This window comes from Triticum urartu, chromosome 3A (assembly GCF_056163025.1).
Source record: "Triticum urartu cultivar PI428250 chromosome 3A, HENAU_Tu73, whole genome shotgun sequence".
Taxonomy (NCBI): domain Eukaryota; kingdom Viridiplantae; phylum Streptophyta; class Magnoliopsida; order Poales; family Poaceae; genus Triticum; species Triticum urartu.
In genome coordinates, this window is record NC_141875.1 from 732,392,469 (window position 1) to 732,418,221 (window position 25,753).

At 40.4% G+C, this 25,753-nt stretch overlaps 1 protein-coding gene and 1 long non-coding RNA gene across 2 annotated transcripts; one reads left to right on the plus strand and one right to left on the minus strand.

The window, feature by feature from the left end:
• Nucleotides 1-660: 660 nt before the first annotated feature.
• On the minus strand, nt 661-22,256 carry LOC147982365 (uncharacterized). Its single transcript, XR_015599185.1, has 10 exons — nt 22,129-22,256; nt 21,721-21,797; nt 21,542-21,637; nt 20,028-21,213; nt 19,576-19,652; nt 15,147-15,235; nt 14,979-15,049; nt 14,846-14,896; nt 1,195-1,320; nt 661-965 (listed from the first exon to the last, which is right to left on the minus strand). It is a non-coding gene; the product is annotated as an uncharacterized LOC147982365 (long non-coding RNA).
• On the plus strand, nt 1,340-8,256 carry LOC147982366 (uncharacterized). Its single transcript, XM_087514355.1, has 2 exons — nt 1,340-3,493; nt 3,581-8,256. The coding sequence occupies exon 2, from the start codon at nt 4,656-4,658 to the stop codon at nt 5,841-5,843; it is 1,188 nt and encodes a 395-aa protein (XP_087370481.1). The 5' UTR covers nt 1,340-3,493; nt 3,581-4,655; the 3' UTR covers nt 5,844-8,256.
• Nucleotides 22,257-25,753: the final 3,497 nt, after the last annotated feature.

Here is a 25,753-nt window from a genome sequence, read left to right on the forward strand (position 1 = left end):
CTTAGCACGGCTGTTGGAGATGCTCTCAGGAGTTGTGATAATAACGCGCTTCCACTCAACCTTGACGGTGTGTCCATTGTTTGTGTTTGTAGCCAGCTCAGCAAGGGGTGCCCACTCAGCAATTATATTCTTCTTTATTAATTAGTGATATGAGGACCGGATGGACATATCCAGGGGTCCATATTCTTCTTTATTAATCTCTACTCTTAATGGAGCAGTTGGTAGTCTCCGCCGGTCAATTTTCGTCCCACCTCCCTTGGTTTTTTTTGGTACTTCGTCCCACTTCCCACTTTCCACCGATCCCCCGCATTTTACCTCCCAACCGATAAAAAAAACATCAATATACAACTACGGCCATCCTGAACCGCGCCGGTTCACAGATAGAAAAAACCCCTACAACGATCAATCATGGTTAACCTACGAAATGACGGGCTGATCGATCTGATCGTCTTGACCTTGATCCCATTGCGAGCCGCGGTCATTCGTCCCCGCCCCTCAAACCCTTGGTCGTCGTCACAAACCCTGAAACCCTTGTCCGCCGCCACAAGCGCTCATACCGTAGGTCTCTTTCACAGCGTGCAGTCTTATCCCGGCGACGACGCCGTCCGAGTGCAAAGACAGGCTCACGTCCCCGATCCGTCGCTCTTCAGCGGACCTGCGTGCGATCCAGTCGCCGGCGGAGTGGCGATTGCAAAATCAGGTGTGGCGTTTACATATTCCTACCTTTACATATTCCTACCTTTACAATTACTACTCTTACAAATCTGCATCTCTGATCGGTTCCGTGGTCGTACTGGCATTGTGATCTCGATTCAACATCCTCAACTACGCCATACCTCTTGCTCTCATTTTATCAGCCCTAAATTGAATCATCTCATTGCAAGGAACTCAGTTTTCGTGCACATAACCGACAGGAGTTTGGGCCTGGTGCCGGCCCCAGGGTGGGGTGTCATCAGCAGCAGCATCTGGAGGTTAGTTGACACAAACATAAGGTAGTTAAGAGGCTTGACTCTAATTGGTGACATGCAAAAGTTAAGGTTTCTATGCCAACAGGAAATAGTCAGATGGTTGAAAATGATTGAGTGCAGGTACAGGCTGGATGAATAAAATCGTTCAGAGTGGGAAATAATGTCATCCTCCCATATGAACCACCGTTTTGAATGGGAAATGTTTGTCACTATTTGACAGGCATACCTGTTTATCACTATTTGACAGCCCCAAATGCTTGCAGGTGGTGAATCATCAAGTGGCAACAGGCATCAGGGACGGTGTCATCGAGTTTGCATCTCACAACTTCAGAGGATCTCCATTTTCCATCCTCTTAACAGCATCACATGCAAAAAGTGACACAAACATAAGGTGGTTATAACACTTTAATCTAATAGGTTCCATGCAATAGTAAACAATCTAGGTTTCTATGCCATCTGAAAAAAGTCAAGGGTCTTATGCCAATGTGAGCATCAGGTGGTTGAAATTGATTTAGTCCAAATACGACTCCGTAACCAACAATCCATGTTACATTGATGGGAGACCATAATTGTTTTTGCATAGCTAACATTAATTTCCCATCAGAATTCACTTGCCTTTTCGAACTACTAGCAAAACCACCGTTTTTTATATATCTGGTCCAGTATGTGCACACAACCTGTTTTGGTGCCAATTAAATATACTCATGCCAGCTTACAGTATATTCTCATTGCCAATACAGCAGTTAACTGATGTATAGCAATTAATTTCATAGGTACACATGGGTAATTCAAGAAGCAGGGCGGTTGATCAGCTACCAGAAGAGGACGTTTCTACAGGTATGCAACATTTCTATGAGAAAGTACTACACATGTGTTAACGAACATTCGCAAGCTTTCATAGCGTGATAACTGTTGAAGTTAATTCTACGGGCATGCTTTAACCTATCATAATCTGCTACGCATGAGTTCTGTGCACTTTTCGTATTCACATAATTAATGCATAATGCTTTTCAGTCCTTACAAGATCTACAATAGTTGAAGATAACAATGCAAGCATCTTACCCATAGCTCAAAGTGGTGTGGACAATTCAGCTACTGTTACAGGTATATAGCTTGTGTGACTATTGTTGGGAATGTTGCCATGTAGATACGACGTTTATAACATTGTCCTTATATTCATGTTGGTTGTCATCCTACAGATGGAGAGCATAAAGAGGATTCATTCACAGCTCCGAGTACCAATGATTTGGATTGTAGTTTAGATGAATATGGTACTCTCTCAGCCTCATTACAAATGTCAAGATTGTTATAACCATATTTTTGTAGTGTATATTTCATTGATTTTTTGTTATTTACTGGGTATCACTATACAGGTGGAACAAGTTCACCATGGATTAAAGACCTTCATGATGGTTCGTTGTTGGGTTCCAACCATCTAATTCTTGATTGTCACCCTACTATTGGTCATTTCCATTAACAACATGTGCCTATGCTGATATATTGGTGTTCTACAGAGGGTGAACCTGCAGACGAATATATCAACGGTGGGACAAATCTATCAGGTACTCCCACGGATGCTTGTCTAACATCGAATATGACCTTATGTACAGATGTTGTGAAAAAGCATTACGATCTTTCTGTTTGATATTTTTGACATGCTGCAAACGAAATCAGATGCGGGAATCAAAGTCATATATCAAAGGAACCTGACAACACACAAATGCTTTCAGCTAAGGATATAAAAAAATCAAAGATGTCGTGTTACAAATAGAGGATCAACAGCGCTGCTTGTCGAAATCTGGTAATTTGTTTAACTGCAGGTTGATGAATAATTGTTAAGGCATTTAAGTTGTGGAACTGTTTTCAGGTATTTTGCTATATGCAATGGCTGTTTTTATTCACTAACTACCGTATGTTTAATATGCGTTGTAGACCCTAAGGAACTTAACAAAGCCTTGAGGTGGGAAACTTATCGCATTATTAAAAAACAGGGTTTGAAAATACAACAAGTCGATGGCCACATCGTTCAACGTCGTGCCCTAGGTGATATCACGAATGTTCGTCAACCTAAGATTGTGAGATCAGGTACATCAGGTAGTCATTGTTTATCTTTTTGTATGCGTGGCTTCCCCTTGGTATACCATAATATAATACTGACCCATCGTTCTGAATCAGATGACTTAATGTCACAAAAGATAATGCTGCACTAACGGAAGAAGAACGCAAAAGAGCCCATAGAAACGCCCTGAGGAGAGCTTCTTATCGTAGGAAAAAAGAACTTGCTCTTGAAGAAGATAAACTCCGCGCCATTAATTTGTCTGGTAAGAATCAAGTGTTCTAACCATTACCATTATTATCTTCAAGTCATTTCTTACCAATTAATTTTTGTGTAACATTTATTAACCATGTTCAACCAGACAACGCAACTAGCTCTGCCTATACAACATTATTATCGCATCCTGATTCAGCATATACTGCTACATCGACAGAGACATATGGTCTGGTTAACGACAATGATCAAAATGGTAATTGACTTGTTAATAATGGATTCATCAATGTTGGAATATTAATTTTTACTTTCTACATTTAAAGTATGGTTTCAATGACACCAGACATTGACGAGAATATACTTGAAGAAACATGTCTGGTAACCGAGGAAGATCGCAAGAGAGATCATATAAATGCACTTAGGAGGGCAGCTTATCGGAGGAGAAAGGATAAGTTAGAATCAAGTGAAAATCTACGGATGCTATCTAATTCAGGTAAATATTTATGTTATTAATTCAGGGCGTTTAAGAACATAACTTAATGTAGTCGATGCAAAAACCCTAGCGTCATATGCTTGATCTTAATGCAAATTAATCATTGTTGGGTCCGAGAAGAATGTTCTGTTATTCATTTCTCACTAAAACAATATTTTCCAATTACAATATTACCGCCTCACTAATGATGCTTGCACACATTATTTTAAAAAAGCCACGGCTGATATCCCTAAATATACAAACACATTCCACGATGATGCAACATTACCCCCTCCATCATTAGACGCCTCCGGTGTTACCCATGACAACGAGGGATCTAAGAGGATACAGAGAAACTCTCGTAGCCGAGCATGTTATCACAAGAAAAATGAGGAACTGACGGTTGATGATAGAGATGATTTGAATGAAAAGATACGAGGGAAGCGCGTGCAGCGCCGCAAAAGCAGGTCGGATATTGAGAAGGGGCAGTCAAGTGCTCGAAGGAAGGCCTGTTATTCTAAAAGGAAAAATACCCCGTGCAAAGAATCTCTCGCACTCCCTCGTCCAGACATTACTAACTCAACAGCTGATAGTCTCGCGATCCCCCTCTCTCGGGCTGCCGACGATGATTCATCGGATGGCGACCCTCCCCCGGGCATGCCGAATTACGGTGTTTGCACCCCTGGTATGTAATCGATTTTCTTCTGTTCTGATGCAACTTCTCAGCAACCTTATACTGACCTGATCAGGTCTTTGTCCCTGACTGTTCAACTATAATGCAGACGACATCAATGTGTTCCCAGAGCCCATCATGGGCGATGAGCCGACACCAGCCGAAATGATGGATGAGGAGTACTACTTGTATCGTGACCAAGGTATGGTCAAGTCTGTTTTAGGAAGGCTAGGATCTTCATTGTAGTTGTAGTACTATGTCAATATTATTTTCATGATCATGTTTCAACGAATGCCTATAGGATCCGATAATGACGCATTCGAGGATGACGAGGAAGCTAGCATGACGTCTTTTATATCTGGCGAGGTTGATCCATTAGACTGTGTGTACACAAACATACCAGACCACACCCACATCCTGAAGCTCGACACAAACTGCAAACACTGCAAGGCCAGAAAGTTTGTTTCTGAGACTGACGGATTCTGCTGTCGCAATGGACAGATCGAGCTTAAACAACCGGAACCAATCCCAGAGCTTATGAGGCTATGGTCCAGCATGGGTGCAGATTCCAGACATTTTCGTGAGAACATACGGTTCTTCAATGGGCATTTCGCCTTCACAACCCTTGGCGTCAGCCTTGATGAGAACTACACGAACATGAAGTCTGGGGTATACACATTCCGCGTACACGGAACCATCTATCACAATGTGCATTCGTTCGGGCCTAGCTCACGTCCAGAACATCTGCAGTTGTACTTCTATGATGACGACCTAACCATAACCCATCATAAGGCGGCCACAAATCAATTAGATCAAGAGGTCGTGAAGAAGTTAGTAGACATACTTAAAGAGAACCCTTACTCCCAGCAATTTAGGAGTTTGGGTGCACACAAGGGGAACCTTGATGATTATAGGATAGACCTAAACACCGATAAGAGGCTTGATCAAAGAAAATATAATAGACCTTTGTCATATGAGGTTGCTGCAATTTGGGTTGAGGGCAGCGACCTGGCAAAAAGGTTTGACCGTAGGATAACACTTTATGGTAACAACAACGAAAGGCATAGCATACGCGTGTCATCCGGAGCATATGACCCGTTGTCTTATCCCCTATTCTATCCAAGGGGCGAACTAGGTTGGCATCCGAAACTACCTAAACGTAATGTTCCTTGGGAGGCTGTACTACATCCTCAACTTGTCCAAGATGATGATGAGGATGCAGGTATGACATCTGTGTACCTTTTTGTTTCAATACATGAATTATTTCTAAAGGTAAGCATTGTTTTGATCATATACTATCGTGTGCAGAGGGAAATAGCAGGTTGTGCGTCTCCGTCAGAGACTACTACTGTTATATGCTGCAGACACGGCCTGCAATCTTCAATCCCATACTCTGTGGAGCACGACTGCTGCAACAATGGGCTGTTGACATGTACGTTAAGATTGAGAGCTGTCGGTTGAGGTGGTACAGGAAGAACCAGACGCAGATTCGTGCCGACTTGTATAAAGGAGTGGTTGATGCCATCACTTCAGGGGAGACGCGGGCAAGCGTTGTTGGGGTTAGAATAGTGCTCCCTGGTACATACCCTGGTGGCGACCGCGACATGAAGAAGAGACATATGGATGCCATGGCAATTGTCCATACATACGGGAAGCCAGACATCTTCCTCACCATGACTTGCAATCCTAAATGGGACGAGATAACAAACGAGTTGCTGCCTGGTCAGAAGGTGCAAGACCGACCTGATATTGTGGCTCGTGTGTTCTATGGCAAACTAGAGCACATGAAGTACATGTTGTTCAAGAAGCATATCCTGGGTGTTGTAGTTGCTTACGTATACGTAGTTGAGTTCCAAAAAAGGGGCCTCCCCCACGCACATTTTTTGTTGATCATGGACTCAACATATAAGCTTATCGTCCCGGAACAGTATGAGCGACTCATTTCCGCGGAGCTCCCAGACAAGCATAAGTATCCGGAATTGTATGCAATGGTGGTAAAGCATATGATGCACGAACCATGTGGTGCTCTCAACCCGAAGAATGTTTGCATGCAAGAAAACGGTTGCAAGTGCAGATATCCACGGGCGTTCAATGAGAACACAGCACAGGGGAAGGACTCATACCCAGTGTATCGACGGAGAGACGATGGAAGACGTGCTAAGGTCAGAGGGAAGATGCTGGACAACAGATGGGTTGTGCCTTATAACCCATACCTACTGCGGATGTTCAATTGCCACATCAACGTTGAGGTCTGCTCTAGCATTAAGGCTGTGAAATATCTTTACAAGTACATTTACAAGGGCCATGATAAGGCTTCTTTCAGCATCGATCAGCCCGACGCTGATGGTAACATTGATGAGATCAAGAGGTACGTTGACGCTAGGTGGGTCACACCTCCGGAGGCTATGTGGAGGATATTTGGCTTCCCACTTTGCGCCAATTACCCGCCTGTCTTGTAGTTGCCCCTTCATCTCCCTAATATGCACAGGGTTGAGTTCAATGCGCAGGTTGACTTGAAGAATGCTGTAGCTTCCGAAAATGCTTCAAAATCCATGTTAACGGAGTATTTCAAGGCTAACCTGGAACACCCTCGGGCTAGGCATATATTGTACAAGCATTTTCCCGGAAGCGTTACGTGGCAGAAGAAAAATAAGTATTGGAAGCCGCGGGTCAAGCGTTTTCAAATTGGGCGCATAGTGTCTGCCAATCCTGCCGAGGGGGAGCGATACTACCTGCGGGTGTTGCTTAACCATGTTACGGGCAAAACATCCTTCGACGACTTTCTCACCGTGGATGGCGTGCTATGTGGGAGCTTTAGAGAGGCTGCTGAAAGGTTGGGACTCATCGAGGCAGACAACACGCTCGATGACTGTCTTAATGAGGCTGAGCAGTGGGCGATGCCATGTTCACTTAGGAGGCTCTTCGCAACCATCTTGGTTCACTGCGAGCCAGGCGATGTGCGTGGATTATGGGATCGGCACTTCGAGGCTATGTCAGATGACTATCGTTGATCACGCACGTCCACTGACGAGGTGGAGCAGATGGTGTTGCTTGACATTAGGGGAATGTTGCAGTCAATGGGTAAAGACATTGTTGATTTCGCTCTTCCAAACATAGATGATGCGTTTGACCCTACAGAGAGCGAGGCAAGAGAGGTTATCGAGGAATCAACCGTTGAGTTTGACATGTATGACACAAAATTGGCATCTTCACTCAACATGGAGCAGAGGGCCGCATACGATGAGATACTAGGGGCTGTTGAACGCGGTGATGGGGGTGTTTTCTTTGTTGATGGCCCTGGAGGTACAGGTAAGACCTTCCTATATAGGGCGATGCTTGCCAAGGTGAGAAGTCAGGGCAAGATTGGTATCGCTACCGCGACGTCCGGCATCGCCGCTTCTATCATGCCTGGCGGCAGGACTGCCCACTCCAGGTTCAAGATCCCATTGAGTTGCGATGATGGAGCCTCGTGCAGCTTCACCAAGCAGAGTGGGACCGCCAAGCTGCTACGGATGGCCTCCTTGATCATATGGGACGAGGCCAGCATGACAAAGCGACAAGCGGTTGAGGCATTGGATAATAGCATGCGTGACATAATGGGAATACGCGACCGACCCTTTGGAGGAAAGACTGTTGTTTTTGGCGGGGACTTTAGGCAGGTTCTTCCAGTCGTCAGAAGGGGGTCGCGCCAGATAGTTGATGCAACCCTCCGAAGCTCTCATCTATGGAAGGGCATGCGTCAGCTTCGGCTCATCACCAACATGAGGGCTCATAATGACACGTGGTTTGCCGATTACTTGCTAAGAGTCGGCAATGGAACTGAGGAAGTTGATGATCAAGGCAACATAGTACTCCCTAAAGATATTTGTCTGCCGTCTACAGGCGAGGTTGACGACCTGGAGAAGCTTATTGAGCACGTATTTCCGAGTCTAGAGGACAACATGGCTGATTCGAATTACATGACATCTCGAGCAATCCTTTCCACAACTAACGACAATGTAGACAAAATAAACATCCGCATGATAGAGCGTTTTCATGGAGATGAAGTAATCTACCATAGTTTTGATAGTGCGGAGGATGACCCATATGGGTACTATGCTCAAGAGTTTCTTAATGGATTGACTCCTAACGGGCTTCCTCCGCATGCTCTAAAACTAAAGCTGAACTGCCCTGTGATACTTCTAAGGAACATTGATCCAGCTAATGGGCTTTGTAATGGCACTAGGCTTGTTGTTAGAGGTTTTGAGAGGAACACCATTGATGCAGAAATCGTGATTGGACAACACGCTGGCAGGAGGGTCTTCCTTCCTCGAATACCTCTCTGCCCATCTGAAAATGATATGTTTCCGTTCAAGTTTAAGAGAAAACAATTTCCTATAAGGCTTAGCTTTGCTATGACCATTAACAAGGCTCAAGGGCAGACCATCCCGATTGTTGGTGTCTACCTACCCAATCCCGTGCTCTCACATGGTCAGCTCTATGTTGCTTTGTCTCGAGCCACCGCGAAGAGAAACATAAAGATACTCATTCAGAAGGAGAAGCCGAAGGAGAAGACCAACAAGCATAAGGACAATCCAAAAAAGCGTAAAAGAACTAGCGTGTCCTTACTGACCTCGATGAAGAACATCATCTACAAGGAAGTCCTTACAGGTTGAAGACCCGTTAATATCAAGGCAGGTTTTGTAACGACAGAGCAATTACTCATGCGATTGTCTAAACATGATGTAATTCGTTTTTCTACATGTATTTTTTAATATGTTATTTTGATAGCTGGAGGTATATTCGATCATCGCAAGATACGCACTGCAGTTCAATAATCAGCCGTCATATTGTCACCATCATCGCTGTTATGTTTTTTCTACTATTGTTGTTTTTATGTCAGTGTACATGTTACACAGCATACTATTTAGTGTGTTAGCTGTAATCCAGATTTAATGATTGGCCTGCTAAATTCATTGCACATGCAAAGGGTCTTTTTTAATTAAGGCAAGTTATCGTACCTGTTCTTATTTATTTTGGTTATTTGATACTATGCTTGACTGTAAATTTACATATTATTCTAATATGTCACAACTAAAAGATTCAGAACGGTTTGAATTATAAGACCAACACACGAATAAGGGAAGTTTGTCCAACTTTTGAAATTATATTTTGCATATGTACTTTTAATAATTAATAAAGTGCGTGTAATCCCATTTTCTAATAAGTTTAAATACCCATTAGACTATGTAGTTTGTGGCAATGCAAATGTCTGTTTGCTGAAGTGTGCAATTTTCGTCAAAAGTTATATTACCAGTACTTTCACCCAGCTATACTAATTAACTAACATTTCAATTCAAGTTACATATTATTCTTTTCCATTCCATTGGTTCATTTACGTTTATGAGTTTACTATTGACTCGACAAAAACAGTTCTAAACTGTATATTTGTACATGGCTGCATTAATCTTGGACCTGACGAGGATTGCTTCAGGGAGCAAGCATCGTTTCATGGTTTCTGGTCCATGAGAACTTGTGTTAGGCTGATATCGAGCATCGTGTGATGTGAAGCCTGCGTGGGACAGCAAGGATTCCATGAAGATGGCTGGTTGGTCTGAAGGTGGTCGACTTATAGTTGACCATGCCATGACTATTTGCTGTGCTGGCATCAAATAATTAAATGTTCATCGAAATGTGTATCCTTTTCTAGCTGCCATGTAATACTAGGAATCTCTTTATAGCTTTTGATGGAGCATGCACTAGATTTATATGGAGCTCCAAGTCCATGATAAATAATTAAACCGCAGCAACATGAAACTATGAAAGAAATTACTATAGTTATTTATATAAAGCCTAAAGGATAACATTGGAGGACTTTTTGATGGATTTTTTATATTGCTAATACTTTGTGACCTGTTATTTAGCATGCAGGTTATTTTTTATTGGCATGTTTAAAACATAGCCTCAAACCAAAATTATAAATAAATTAATTTTACAAGACGCAGACTTATTAATATATATCCAAAATATAAGATGCCGATGTCCAGATATAATATCCGGAAACAAATAATATATTATCGGCATACTAAGTATTAATTACGGCATGTGATCATATCCGGTCTTTACAAAATGGCATGTTTAATATTTTTCATTGTAATCTAATACTTGGTTGATCACGCAGAATCACAAACATGATTCTAGTGAATATATAGTAATTGTAATCATATGAGTTGATTCATTTTTTGATTTTGTAATTATTGTTTCCTTATAAGCATCTATAAAATGCTTCACCCTTTAAACAGCCAAACCCAAACCATACCGCTCTTGCACCCTTGCCACTACACCTATCTTTGACATGTCATCATCCAACAGCATCGATGGTGCTGATGATCATCAACAAGAACAAGAAGATAAGAAGGAGCTGCACCCTGATGAAGAACCGAGCAGAGATGGGAATGTTGGTGAGGGATCTGCACCGAGATGTGAGAAACTAAAGAAGAATGAGCATATCCTGCCTGTGCAATTCCCATCCATGCTTTCGTCGAACCATTTTGCTAACCTAATCCGACGTCGTGAGGTGCATCACATCCCTCATGCACATCTCCCCTTAGGCTGGGATATCCAGCGTAACACAGGGTCAAGTGCAGCGAGGAAAGACGTTTGGGGATCCAACAACTATGAGATTCTACAGGCACAGAAGCATACTAGCATGTTGGTGCAGGTTTTGATTGAACACATAAATCTTCTGACAAAGTTGGTCGAGAAGCTTATTCAAGAGAGGGACAAGAAGCCAGGACCAGCTGACAAGGACGAAGCATAAGCAAATTTACAGTAATGTTGACATGATAGATTGTTTCTTTTATCATCCCGTGTAACCGTTCGGACTTGAACAATAATAAAGTTTGCTTTTCAGTTCATTTATGGATGCTACGTGTGTCCTAACTATGCTCAATGACAATCTGATTTTCCCTTAATTCTTATTTATAATTCCCTAATTACGCTCTAATTTCTTAAACTAATTATACACGACGATAGCGTGACCAAAAAACAGCTTAATTTCATAATATAATTTGTCACGCTAACTCTTAGCCAAAAGTCATAATTGCAGGCATGCACACTATCTCTCCCGTCTCTCTATCGGCACCTTCATTTGTACCTTCATTTGTCATTTAGACAGTCGTGATGAAAAATAATAAACTAGTTTCTCCCGTTGTGCAATTATATTATTTGATATAGATGATGATTGTAAAGTTATGTGTTAGGCACGATATATCATTTGTCCCATAGCTACGCACGGGCAGATACCTATATCAAAATTTTATATATCATCAAGTTAATGAAAAAAATAAATATATTATATTTAATTAATATATTTATGTGAATATAAGAAATGTTAATAAATATCCATAAAAATGAAAGTATGTTTATCAAAGGCAAGTGATAAATCACATGCGTTTTCATAGGCAAGTGATCATAATTTTAATCGTACCGAATATCATGGACCGATTTTGTTATGTACGTTTCCTTGATTAATACATCCCGATTTAATAGGTTGCCGAATATTACATATCTGAATATAGATATTTCACCCATGGGGGCCTAGCCAGCCAAAATCGGATTTTCATCACTTTTTCATTTTCCCGCCGCCCACCATGCTTATATAAATAACCCCCGCTGCCCACTAATTGTCTGTACAGCAAAAGTCATCTCCTCCACGACGACCATGGTGATCTCATACGGATCGATCACATCTAAGAGGGTGGTGGCGCCGGCGCCAGCTCCTGTCACCAGTACACTCATCTCCCCTCCGATGAACAGGCAAGATATAATCATCTTTTAGTACGTCTATTTGCCATCACTATATAACGGTTTTTTCTATTGAAATCATCACCATTGTTTTGCAACTTGTTCTTTTATCTAAAAAGATGGATCACATGGGATACACTATAACATATTAATAGGCTTGGCCATCAAAACATCTATTGTCGGCTTGTTTTCATCTTGTATATTTGTTAAAACCAGATGTAGCAAGCACTAACACAATCACCTGAGTATATTACTATTTTATTAGCATTCATTTATATAGTTCCATAAGTTATTAGATTCATGGTGTGGCTGTAATCTCATTGGGGTTGTTTCTTATAACCATTGGGTACTGCATGTTTTCAAATCCATATTTATCCCATGTGCAATAGTACTGATTGCAAAGAATGCACCTGGAGAGAACATGAATAATATGTATAAATTTCACATGATTAGTGTTTGGCCACTAGAATGTTATGCTGCTTGTCTGCTAAATTTTGTGATATACATGGAAATGCATTTTACCTGATCCTTTTGTTTTTTTATACGCACAGGAACATCAATTTTCATCATGTCCAAATGGAACACATTTATCATAATTGCTGGATTATTCAAGCTAGGGTCATGTGGAAGGCTCACATCAAAGAGAATGGAATGGGAAACTTGTACCTTCAGTGCATACTACTCGATCGGCATGTAAGAATACTTTATAGCCCATATATTGTAAATAGAATTTTGATATACATGTTTATTTGCTCATTGTTGTTATGTGTCATGATAATATGCTAGGGAACAAAGATGGAAGCGATTGCATACAACAACCAGGCAATCCGTTTCAACATCGTTCTAGAAACCGGTAGGACCTATGATTTCAATCGCGTCGGTTTTAACACCACAGAAATGCCAGATGGTCATTTCTGGTACCTAGCCATGGACTTTGTCGCCACGCTAAGTTCTACGACCGAGGTTACGATGTCGGCGCAGCAGATAACGTCGACAATTTGCCCACCGTGCTTTCCACAGTTCGCAGAAATATTTGAGCTATGGGACAAAACCATCACGGGTGCATCATTTAGTTTGTTGATTGTGCATATTACTCCGTACAACTCGGAGTCTCATTGTGATTTAAATTTTGCAGATGTGGTTGCTATCCTTGCCTATGTTGGTCAGATAGAATTTAAGTGGGATGCAATATATAGGCGCCGCGTCCCTTCTCTCGAGATTGGCCTCATGAACTTTCAGTAAGTGCCAATTATAATATGAGTTTATCATGTGCTTATTTATGCAATTCTATTTCTGCAATGATACTCACATTTGTATTTGTTTATAGACGACAGATAATTTTCTTACGTGTACGTGAAGAACACGTTGGGCCTAACTTCTGGCATTTGCAATGCACTGACAACCTGTTCGAGAAGTTTGTTGTAACTTATATACAGGTAAATCAGAGGCATCGTTGCTTGCAAACTATGAGGGAGAGCACATTCTTCTTCTCTCCCAACATTAATTATTGTCATCATTATCTACAAGGTAGGGTATGCGTTCTATTTTTAAGTTGTTTTCAATAGAATTTTTCTGTAATACTATGTCACTACTATATAACACTTATTGTTTTCGTAGATATCCATGAAGCCAGTCTGACGACACTTGATGAAACACATGCGTACGTCAATCGTGTTGTTCAAGGTAGGAACAATGGACGTCAGAAGTATCATAGCTGCAATTAGATCATCCTTGAGGGTTTTGGACAACTGACTATGTACTGATGCATAATCAAATGTCACGAATAAATTGCTTCTACAGTTTTGTTATGGATTGAATTGAGAATTATCATTTTGGCATTATGATTAATGTATTATACATATGTATACTTTCATATTACGCAGTGATCAATATTTCGTCTTACGCTGTCGTCTTTTTCCCGTCTCTCCCCCACCATTTCTTTTTTCACACAAGCCAGGAAAGGTAACATCACACGCACGCAGCTGTTAGTTTATTCGAAAAACTGACTTAGTCCTCTTCCCCTCGTGCTATCCCAACACAGGCATGATCCTGGGATAAAAACACGCGCACCCACGCCTCCGCCGACGCATGTTTGGCCCCAACCGCCCGAGTCCTCTGGTCCATGTTCTCCTTCTCTTATCCCTCCTTCGTTTATGCCTAATTGATCCTAACACGATGGTGCGCGCATGACGCGCATGTAAAGATTATGTTCCAGTTGGAATATATATCAAACAATAGTTGCTTCATTTGTTCATTTACGACTTTTTTTCTCCTGACTATGAGCATTATAGTTTATTACTTGATCTTTAAAGTTTTGCGCGAATAAAAGGCCAATGTTAGGTGTTTCATGCACTATTATATTGTGACAAGACTCAGTATTGCTTTATTTTTTTGATCAAGTAAGCTATACACAATATATCTTCCCCGTTGCCACGCACAGGCGCCTATGCATTTTATCATGATGGTTACGGTTTTTTTATGGCAACTTGTAAGTATGGAAGGATATGGGCCACTTTCCGATTACATGATAACGATTACTTAAAGTTTTCAATACGATGTAGTATCCAATCTAACGGTGTGGCCTAACATATACCTAACACATCAATGCCTACTTATCAACATCAACGTTAAAAGAAAAATCACTTGTCGTAAATCTATGGGTGATGGAAAGTATGTACCTTATATTCAAAGCTTATTGAAAGTCAACAATTATTTCCTGCATGCTTTACCTGCAAATTAAAGTGGAGCTTGACCCTATTATCATGCTGTAATGGACTGAAGTTATCATAATGTTGTGGATCTTAATCTTACATGAGAAGGCATCAAGGCTCCCCCTGATTGTAGATTCACCAAGGTTTTGTTGATAAATTAACACACTTACACTGAAAACAGGCATATGTAATACGATATATTAGTATCAAGGAAATCCCATGCTACCATGAGCACGACGAGTTCAAGAAAGCAGAAAATATGACATACCAGTCGAAATAGCTTCATGCTTAATGTCAATTCATACACATAACAACCAGAACAGATGTGTGTCTAGAAGCTTAGCTTCATAATAAAATCTGTCAAATCAAAACATCAAAAGGTAACTACAATGAATTTATATACAGTAAACCAAAACAGAAAAATAAAAGGCCAAAGCATTATTTTTCATTAATAAAACAAGTGAACAAACAGTTCATTTTTACTTCACCGTTACAACTTTAATATTTTAATATACAAATCACAGATTGTATATATTGCATTTTTATACGCGAAAATTTTACACATCATAAAAACTATTTTGTAACTTAAAGAAATAGTAAAGAAACAAAATTGTTTTAAGCATGTTTGGATCTCTTACATCTTATCTGATTTATTAGCAGACGTACTCTGTTGCAATCCATCGGTGTATATATTAATATGAGTTAATAAAGACCCATTATTTCATTTGTCTGGGATAGAAAAATAAGATCGTATTAAATCTAGAGATATGATTACCCTAATAATGATATAATGCTTGTACATACAGACGACCACGGGGAGGAGGAAAAGGAAGTTTCTTTTATTTCCCTTTCTGTTGTATTGACAAAACAAGTGTGCTAAAATAATGGAATCAGGAATATATTATCTGATACTGGGACTAAGATCAGATCCGTCCACAAGTAAAAATATTGTATACATGGAAATGAATAACTGCTTTATTTAAACGACGCTGATAATTTGGAAGGGAATATCAACTCTCCAGATTATTAGATGTCACGGTAACAAAATGATAAACTCCATCTGCCTACTATTTAACCACCCACACAAGTTCACATATATCCCATCAGCAATTTCCGATCGAGAACTAAAGAACTAATAATTTTCTATCCAATGGAGGCGATCATTGGGAACGCTGCGCACGCACCCGAAGAGGGTGCGCCTGCCGCCCAGGAGGATGTTCCCGGTCCCCAGGAGGATGTGCCTGCGCCCATGGATCTTTTGCCCCCACCAATGCACGCCGTGGAAGATGCACTCCAATACATATTTCACAGTATCATGGGCATTCGAGACGAAGATACATTAAAGTAAGTTGTCTTATTATACATTATTTTGCTATATACCAATCTTGTTTGAACACCCTTTTACACAGCAAGGAAAGTTAGCTAAATGGGCAATCCTAAAATATTCATAGGTACATGTCTACGTTTTTTTAGTTGGATCCGACGTTACATGAACTATGTCATGCAAAGCCCATGAAAACAGATTATAGATTCGATACGTGTAGATACATCTAGGTGAGGACAATCTGACCTCGTGCAATGTCATGAATTCGGTTTATAGGTTAGTATAGACAAAGTTAAACTAGAAGATGACCATTAAGGTCTTTTCCTAAACGTTGTTGGGCATTTTTTTTTCAGCTCAATATGGATACGAAGCTCCTGGCCGTACCAGATCGACATCACCCTCCGAATGATCCAGGACACCCTTTTTTTTCATAAAAAACTTCATCCCGAATGCTTCAACCTTGTTGTACGTAAGCTTGCGAGCGCTGAATTAGAGAGGACCGCAGGCACCAACTGGGTTGGGAGCAAACATTATTTCGACTTGCAGTTTCATTCTCAGTCACAGGCCCTGAGGTACTCCTGGATGACTCTAGGAGAGCGTATCACGACGCTGATTAACTATGTTGTGGTCCAGCCTCTTCCTAAATATGATGTGTTCAAGTCTATAATTGTAAGACACGCTCTTTCTTAAGGTTAATTTTACTTATTATAATTGCAATTGACATGTGTCGACCTGCCACAGTATCTACTACCGTTGAAACTTTCGGATTCGTCGTACGGGTTACTTGTAGTCAACCGGCTGAGGAGGAGGGTTGTCGTGATGGATCCATCCTTCAACACGTTTGATCCTGAAGATAGCACTCATAACATTTTGATGAGGAAGGAAATCACACTGCTGAAGGAAGAACTCAACACTGTGTTGCAGACTAGGATCGCTGATTGGAACACACAAATAATGGATTGGGAAGAAGAGTCCATGTCCTGTTCTGCTCGTCGGTAATCTACTAAATAGATCGCATACATAAGATGCAGACCATTATAATGTTTAATATTTTTTTTGACGCAGCAAACACTCCGGCTTCTTTGTGCTACAGGAGATGGCCCACCAGATTGGTCGTTTACGTAGCATGGGCTGGACGAACACTACCGTAAGTACTTAAATTATGAGTTGATGTTTGCTAATTATTATCCAACCAGTTTATTAAATGGTTGAGTTTTTGCGCCTTTCCTAGGATCCAATTCAGCTCAGACACCATGTTACGGTCCAGATGTTAATGTTCAAAGACAATGAAGTTGCTGCAAACATCCCGCCAGAGATTAGAGCGGCTCTGAGGGTTGTAAGCAATTGAAGATGGACTGATGCATGCAGATATGCCAATAATATTTTTCTATAATTCAAATCTGTTTTGCATCGATTTGACAATTATTATTATTTGATATGAATACTTAGATAATAACTGTATGGGGTCTTCTATAGACGTATGTTCACAAATTTTAGGATGTTTTGGTATTATCAAACTATTCAAACTTTATGGTGTTTTGGTATTATTGAAGTTTGGTTTTATTACCATATTGTTGGACTATTAATTGATTTTGTTGCAACGTCCTGAATGAATCATTCGGTTGTTTGCCATGAATGAGCCGTTAGCCCCATCTGTGCAAGCTGTACATGGGTAATAGGGCTTGACGCTATATGAGATGAGTTGCTAGGGTTTAATGTTTTTCCTAAACTAGGCAAATGCATGTGTGTGCACATGATATTTACATCCTTCGGCAGCAGCATTGCGCCTCGAATTGTGTTAATATCTATACTACTCTTAACCAAATGAACATTTTCTTTTCTATGACCACCCCATTATGTGTACCAAGATTAATTTGGTCCACCAGATTATCTAACGGCCTAAAACGGAGGTTATGATTGCACGTAGCATTTAACTGACGGACTATACTCTGCCGAGCGGACGAATATTCCCCCCTCGTGCCACGCTCCATTCACGAAAAATTCTGCCGAGATCCCCGTGCCCCTCTCCCTCACGTAGCTCTGTCCCTCAAAACCCCCACTGGTTTCCAGCGCCTCCAACCACAGCTAACTCTCGCCCCCAGCTCTCAGGTCGCCTACGGCAAACCGAAGAAGGATGTGGAGGCGGACGTGGGTTAGATATAGTTCATGCGTGTCTTATGTATGCGATCGGTCGTTGATGGGGCGGGGGTGACGCATCAGGAGTTATCCATCTTCCTCCATTATCCTATACCACTCGATTAACGGTACCATGCGCCTCTACCTAGCCCTTTGCTGTTACCTCTGCCATGATAAGAATTTAAGATGTGCATGAATACTGTAAGGAATAAGATAACGAGCAAGAAGCCGAGGTAGTGGATTCGGCATCTGGGTCAAGAGTAGGTCTTAGCCATGCTTCATGGTGCATGTGAAGATAAATTCAGCCACTGCCTCTGACAGGCTTTGTTCCGTCGGCGGCGCAGTGAGATAGTAAATGGCAGGAGCGCGCGGCCGGCCTGCTGTACGCTTACGGTGCCTTGGTGTGCAGGGGCACGACTGCGCCCGGGTATGGAGAGTGGTTTCCTTTAATGGCTTGAAGCAGGCGTATTGTCTTGGTGCCGGCTTTGATCTGCTTTGCTCACGGAGGATGCTGAGGGGTTGGCGGCTTTGGCGCTGGGAAGAGGAAGCTGGTTGTGCTTTCTCTTGTGTTTCAGAGAATATACTGTGCAACCTGTACTAATCCTCTGTGTCTTCCTGCTAATTCCTCTGTCTATGAAAGTTAATTCCTGACTACTTGTGTGCACCGATCGAAATAACGGTAGCAAGGAAAACTAGGAATATGTGGGACCATGATTAAACTCGATCTTTTTGTCTCCCTCAGAAGTCTCAGTTTGGTTTGTACACCATATATGTTGTAGCTAATGTTGATGTGTAGTGATTTATCATCCATTTGATTGAAAGTTCAGGTGGTCTTGGGGACCTCTATGTGGCAGAAGATAGAGAGTTGGTGCCTTTTTGTTGCAAAATTTTATAGCTTTCTAGGTAGTTCTCAACTTGATGCAATATTAAGTTGTTGTATGTGGTCCTAGGCTCACAACAAATGTTGAATTATAGCAGTGAATGCAAGTTTTATTCCATGTACAGTACGTAGCAGAAGTATAGCTTACTATACTTGTATAATTACTACAACTCCCACATTAACGCACGGGCAGCCCTAAATAGTAAAGTCCATACACGATATTGCAAAAGATCCATAAAGTCATGAATTATATTTGGCAAAAATAACTATATGTACTTATCATGTCAATGCCTACTGATCAACATCAGCGCTAAAATAAGTAGTTGATTTCATGCATCCAGAATTAGTATTGGTTACCTTTGGCATTGGGAAACCATGGAGAAACTCGAATTGAAAGCATTCATCGAACTTGTGTGGTCTCTCAGATATTACAACTGCAAAAAGTAAATTGAGACTGTACATTACTACCATAATATGGAATGAAGTATTAGTACAAACTGTTAAATCATAAAAAAGTATCTAAGCAGGAAAATGATTATTGTGCATGACGTGAATTTATTTTTGCTGTAGCTAAACTTTGGCATGCAAGCAATGAAAATCTTTTTATTTAATTATTACAATAATTTAATTATTTAGTAAGATATGATTTTTTTACATCTTTTATTATTTATTAACAGGTGTGCATTTGATGGAAAAAGGAAACAGATCTGCACCATCAATAATGGTATATATGGTAGAAAACAAGGTTATATATGGTATAACTATATTCAGCCATGATCTGCTACCCAGTTATTCTCCGCATGTCCTACCTATATATGTTAACCTTGTCTGCCATCCGTCCTCCCCCTCCTTGCTGTTCGTTCGGCCATCACAACAGCAGACCTGGAGGAAAATTACCCAAGGAGTACCTTGTGTAAGCAAGGACCATCTAGAAGGCGAGTTCCTCTAGGTACGAACAATTCTGGATCTTTATCTTCTCTAAAATTGTAATAGTTGTTATATTAGTATGTTTTATCTTGCATTTTCTGTATGTTCACCTTCAAAATTATAGCATGGATTCATAACACGTGATTTTCTGAAGCACATTTTATATCAATAAAAGCATGCATGCAATTCTTAACATGGCAGACAACAAACAAATAAACAAACACTTATGAAAATCTTGAAATTATGACTGTCAGGATAATAAGTCCTTTCATGTAATAAAAGCCCTGTGCGTTGCACCGGGTCTACAAAATGTAAATCTATGCTTACACAGTTCGAAAAAACTACGAACAATCATCATTCCAATCAGTCAAACAGCCATATCAGAACAAATAATTCAAACATTTTTGGTTAAAAATATTTGTCAAATATGTAGTATCTTTTAAGTTTGTAAATCCCGTACCATTCATAGGAAACATACACATGGATATGCTCTAACTGGATTTTCCACATGGCAAGTTGAAGTAATTTTTGTTGTATCAAAAGTATTGTGATAATATTTAAGATCAAACTTGATGAATGATTTCGGATTAAGTAGTTAACAAGACAATACAAATAGATCTCATTGTTGCATGCCTAAGGCTCAAACCCAATAATACACATGCACCCATAGTGAACAATAACCAGATAATTCATGTGCAAAATCATTCAAAAACATTGGCTGCATGTTCTCCATTAATAATTCACAACCAAGAGTCAAGTCATGTTCGTATGTAAGTTTCATAGCTTCATATATATTGAGCCTTATATGGAAAAATAGTTGGAAATTAATAAGTCAAATTAAATTGATGGTCATGGTTGGCTGTCAATTAGTGTCAGTGTTGGCAGGCAATTATACAACTAACCATCGAGAAACGAAATTGCTACTTAAATTCATTGCTGGTTAGAATAATAGATCCATTATATAGTTTACAGAAGCTTTTAGAGATGAAGACTCATCTTAGTATAGTCGTAGGTCTGGCCGATGACAGCGTTGGGGACTTGGTGACGACCTGGCAAACCACGCCATGCCTGGTAAACACTGCAACATATCAATTTCCTATGTGTGAACTAATTATCCATAACTACCTTAATTAAAGTAGTAGTTACTTAGCTCAAAAACTAAAAAACATTTTCCATACCCCACAATAGTTCCATCTACAAATAAACAGCCAAACATCCATTGACAACCACTGTGCTAACAAGTATCAAAATGCGCACACCTCATAGCAGATCATATTTATGCTATAAATATATATGATTGAGTGGAATAGTTAAGAGCTCGTGAAAAAGGAATACTGAACATTCCAGTTTTGTATTTGATGAGCAATATGGAATGTGATGAGCAATAACAGCATACCTAGAGCTCTCGTTCTTTCTCAGTTTTACATATTGCCCGGACCTATCCAGTATATATGTATTGTACTGCCACCATCAGTTATATATTGGCTACTTCCTAAAAAAATATTTGTTAGTGTTGGTTCACTAATAACATGTATGGCAAGCTATTTTCATGCATCCAGTATTAGTATTGGTTACCTCTGGCATTGGGAAATCATGTAAAATATGGAATTGAGATCATTCATCGAACTTGTGTGATCTCTCATATATTAGAACTGCACAAAGTATTTGTAGACTGTACATTACTACAAAAATATGAAATTAAGTAATATTACAAAAATAGCTAAGCAGGAAAAAGATCAGTGTGCATGTCGTGAATTCATTTTTGTTGTAGTTAAACTTGGCATTCAAGCAATTAAAAGTTATTTATTTAAATAATACAAAAATTTAGGTCTTTAGTAAGTTCTGATTTTGTACATATTTTCTAATTTATTCCCAGGTAACCTTTAGTTTGAAAAAGGAAATAGAACTGCACCTTACAAGTATATATGGTAGATAGTTTTTAAGCCATGTTATGCTATCCAGTTATCCTTCGCATGGCCTAACCTTATATGTTAACCTCCTCTGCCATTCCTCGTCCCCCTCCTTGCTTTCCCTTCGGCCATCACAACAGCCAGACCTGGAGGAAAATTTCACAAGGAGAACCTTGTGTAAGCAAACAACATCAAGGAGGTGAGTTCCTCTAGGTATGAACGATTTAGGATCATTAGCTTATCTTAAGGTATAAAAGTTGTTATATTAGGATCAAGTTTGGTTGATGTATAGTATCGAAAGTATGTTTTATCGTTCATTCTCTGAGCGTATCACCTACAACATTATGCATGCAAATCTGAACACATGATTTTTTGAAGCACATCTTATGGCAATACAAGCATGCATGCTATTATGAACATGGCAGATAACAAACAAATAAACAAGCACATTACAAACCCTGGATACCAGTAAAATTCATTAGTTCCTTTTCTTTGTTCAGTTTGTGGTCTTAAAAAATTTTGACCAAACAAAAATATGAGAAACTGTGATATGTCTGGAAGTATAATGGAAGAAAGGTGTCTTGTAAATATGGCAGCAAATTATCATATTGATCATGTACATCAATAAATAAATGCATACCAACCAGCTTATCCTATAACTAAATGCATATCAATCATGTACACCAAATAAGAACACTTATCTTCTTTCTGGTGTTGCTGAGTATTTGCATTTAGTGAGCATCACTGGTAGGCCTCAAGCGTCCCATAGATGTCCAACATCAGTAGATAAAAACATGCTTAGTCAGATTGATACTCAAAAAATTGCCCTTCGTGCTGAAAAGGCGGCAATATGCTCCATGAGTTAGTGTCGCAATGGGAATAGATAAAAGCTACGGTCAATCCCTGAAAAGTTGTTCCTTTATGTTCGCAAGCAAGTCCTTTGCATTGGGCAACTATAGGTCGCATTATCAAAAGTCACAGATATAGAAGTAAAGGTGTTGATCGACAACACGGAGTGCCCAAGCAAAAATAGTGCAATGAATATATTATACACATAGATTTTTAATTCTTTTTGTTAGAAGACAACATTCCATATTCTAGATAAGAAACCATATATGTAACTAATTCACACACTTTACTGTTGTGTGTGCACCATATAACCTTGTGTATGTTGACCGTATAGCATTGTGTATGTTCACCATATAAGACGCAAGAAGCCGACAAGAAAACTAGCCACACCTAAATAACTGAGGTACAAAACTTAAACTGCAGCTAGCCGCATGCATGTTTCACACTAAGCTGATGCTTTTGCTACATACCTCATTAAAAGTGCATGTAAACCCCCTTGTTGCTATGTCAGTCAATACTTAGATGTAAGGGTCTATTGCTATGTTCAGTTAGACTTAATGCAATTGTATCTTAATTTGATTTCAAGCTTGGAGCTATTTTTTTAATCAAACCTCCAAATTATGCAGAATAAAGAGTCTGATCAAGTAACTAAACTGTCCTAAATACTTAGCAAAGTTGGCCAGTTCGCATCTGTAGGATCATAAATTATAAAAATAGTAAGAAAATAGGATAAAATACTAAACAAGATTAAAACATGCATGTCCCCAAGACAAGAAAATGGAAGGTATTACGTAGGTACACTGCATGACCGAGATTGTATCTACCAGGGGAGTATTTGTAGTAGCTTGGGCAATCGTCAGAAGAGTTGACCATGCGCAAGCAATCTGAAAACACTTCTCGATCAATTGATAGTCTCAAATCCATCTCTCTTCTCCTAAAGCTAACGTAGTAGCAGTACACGCTCAAGTAGCTAGCCCTAAATTACAGCAAACCGCGGACCTCCGGCCATTAGAAGGGACGGGGGAGGGGGAGGGTCCGTTTGTCTCACCTTGCCGCGGAAGTGGGTGTGGGGGAAGGGGGGCGGCGGTTTGGTTGCGGAAGACGGCGGAGTGGTAGACGATGTAGACCACACGCTGCACCACCGTGACTGCACCTCATGGTGGTGCTTCTTGCCGGCGATGAAGACGACTGGCTGCACCACCGTGGCCCGTACGTATGCCGTCAGGGAGCCGCCTCGAAACAGAAGACGAGGAGGAGATCAGGCAAGGGAATCCACAAATGGAAGAAGTAGATGAGGAAAGGGTTTGAACCAGCGTACCGTAGTTTCTGCCGTTGCAGATCGAAGCACCAGCAACGAATCTTGAAATCTCCCCGCGCGTCGGCCCACCTCCCCGCTTCGGATCGACCTTGAAATCGCCGGAAACCAGCAACGTCGCGGATCTGGACCGACCACGACCGGATCCAGCAGCCACGCATGCGCGATGAAGCTCGTTGCGTGCGTCCCCTCCGCCGCACACGGCTCGCCGGAGACGCATCTGTCACTGGGCGGAGTCTTGGTCGTTGCGGGAAAGGCGACGTGCGCGGTGATGCGTCGGGGGGAGGTGAGAGGGCGATAGGTGGCGACTGAGTGGAGAGGAGAGGTGAGTGGAGAAGGTAGGAGAGGGCCTGATGCGGCGTTTGCCGGGCGGAGCCGCACGGTCGCCAGCCCGTACGTGGACGCACGCGGCGTCGCGGCGGCGGATGGGAAGTGGGGCGAGGGGGGAGTGAGTGGAGGGGAGACGAGCGAGTGGAGGGGAGAGGAGCGAGTGACTGGATAAGGGAGGTGGCGGGGTAGGTGGAGAGGCGGGGAGGTGGGCCGACGCGCGGGGAGGTGGAAAAGCCGGGCGCGCCAGGGGAGGTGGGTCGTCGCGAGGGGGGCTGGGCCACGTAAAGGTTTCGTCCCGAATGGGCCGGCTTTTTTTCTTTTCTGATTCATCACTTTTTTTCTCTTTTGAAAACCTAACCGAAAAACCTTTGAATTTCAATATAACTTATTGAAAACACGAATATTTTTTAAAACAGTGAGCAAATATGAAAATAGCGAACAATTTGTTCAAACACGATCATGTTTTAAATTTTGAGAATAAACTTTAAAACAAATAATAATTTTGTCAAATTTAGTCAAATTTGGCAAATCGAAAAGTTTTTGAAACTTTGAAGTTTATTGGAAAATGATATCCATTTAAAAAGAACCCGAACAAATTTGGAAGCCTGAACAGTTCTTTACAAACACAAACATTTTTTGAATATTGAGAACAAACTTTGAAAATCATAACCTTTTTAAAAAATCCAGAATATTTTCATAAACGTGAACAATTTTTTGAAATATGAACATTGTATTAATTTTGATAACTAATTCCAATAAACAATAACTTTTTTGAAAATCCAGTACAGTTTTTGAAAAGTCAGAACATTTATTGGTAAATCCATAAAAAATTTCTAAAAAGCAAACACATTTTTTGAATCTGAGGAACAAATTCTGAAAATACCTAATTTATTTTAAAAATATATATCAGTTTTCTTTAAAAAGCAATAACACTTCCATATTTTGAATAAAATATTATGAAATATGCACACATATTCTGGAAATCAAGAACATTTATGTAAAAAGCAAAAAGCTTTTTCAAATGTCATGAACATTTTTTAAAACTTGTGAACATGTTTATATAAACATGTGGTATGACATTTATTTAAATAACATATATTTCTAATAATATCAAATAGGTTATCTTTTTTGCATACAAATAAGTTGTTTTACAATCATTTTTATATTTATTATATATTACATATAATAATATGATGAAGTAGGG

Excerpts from the sequence above, each read along its gene's own strand:
- LOC147982366 (XM_087514355.1), top strand. The coding sequence starts at position 4,656 with ATGATCATGTTTCAACGAATGCCTATAGGATCCGATAATGACGCATTC.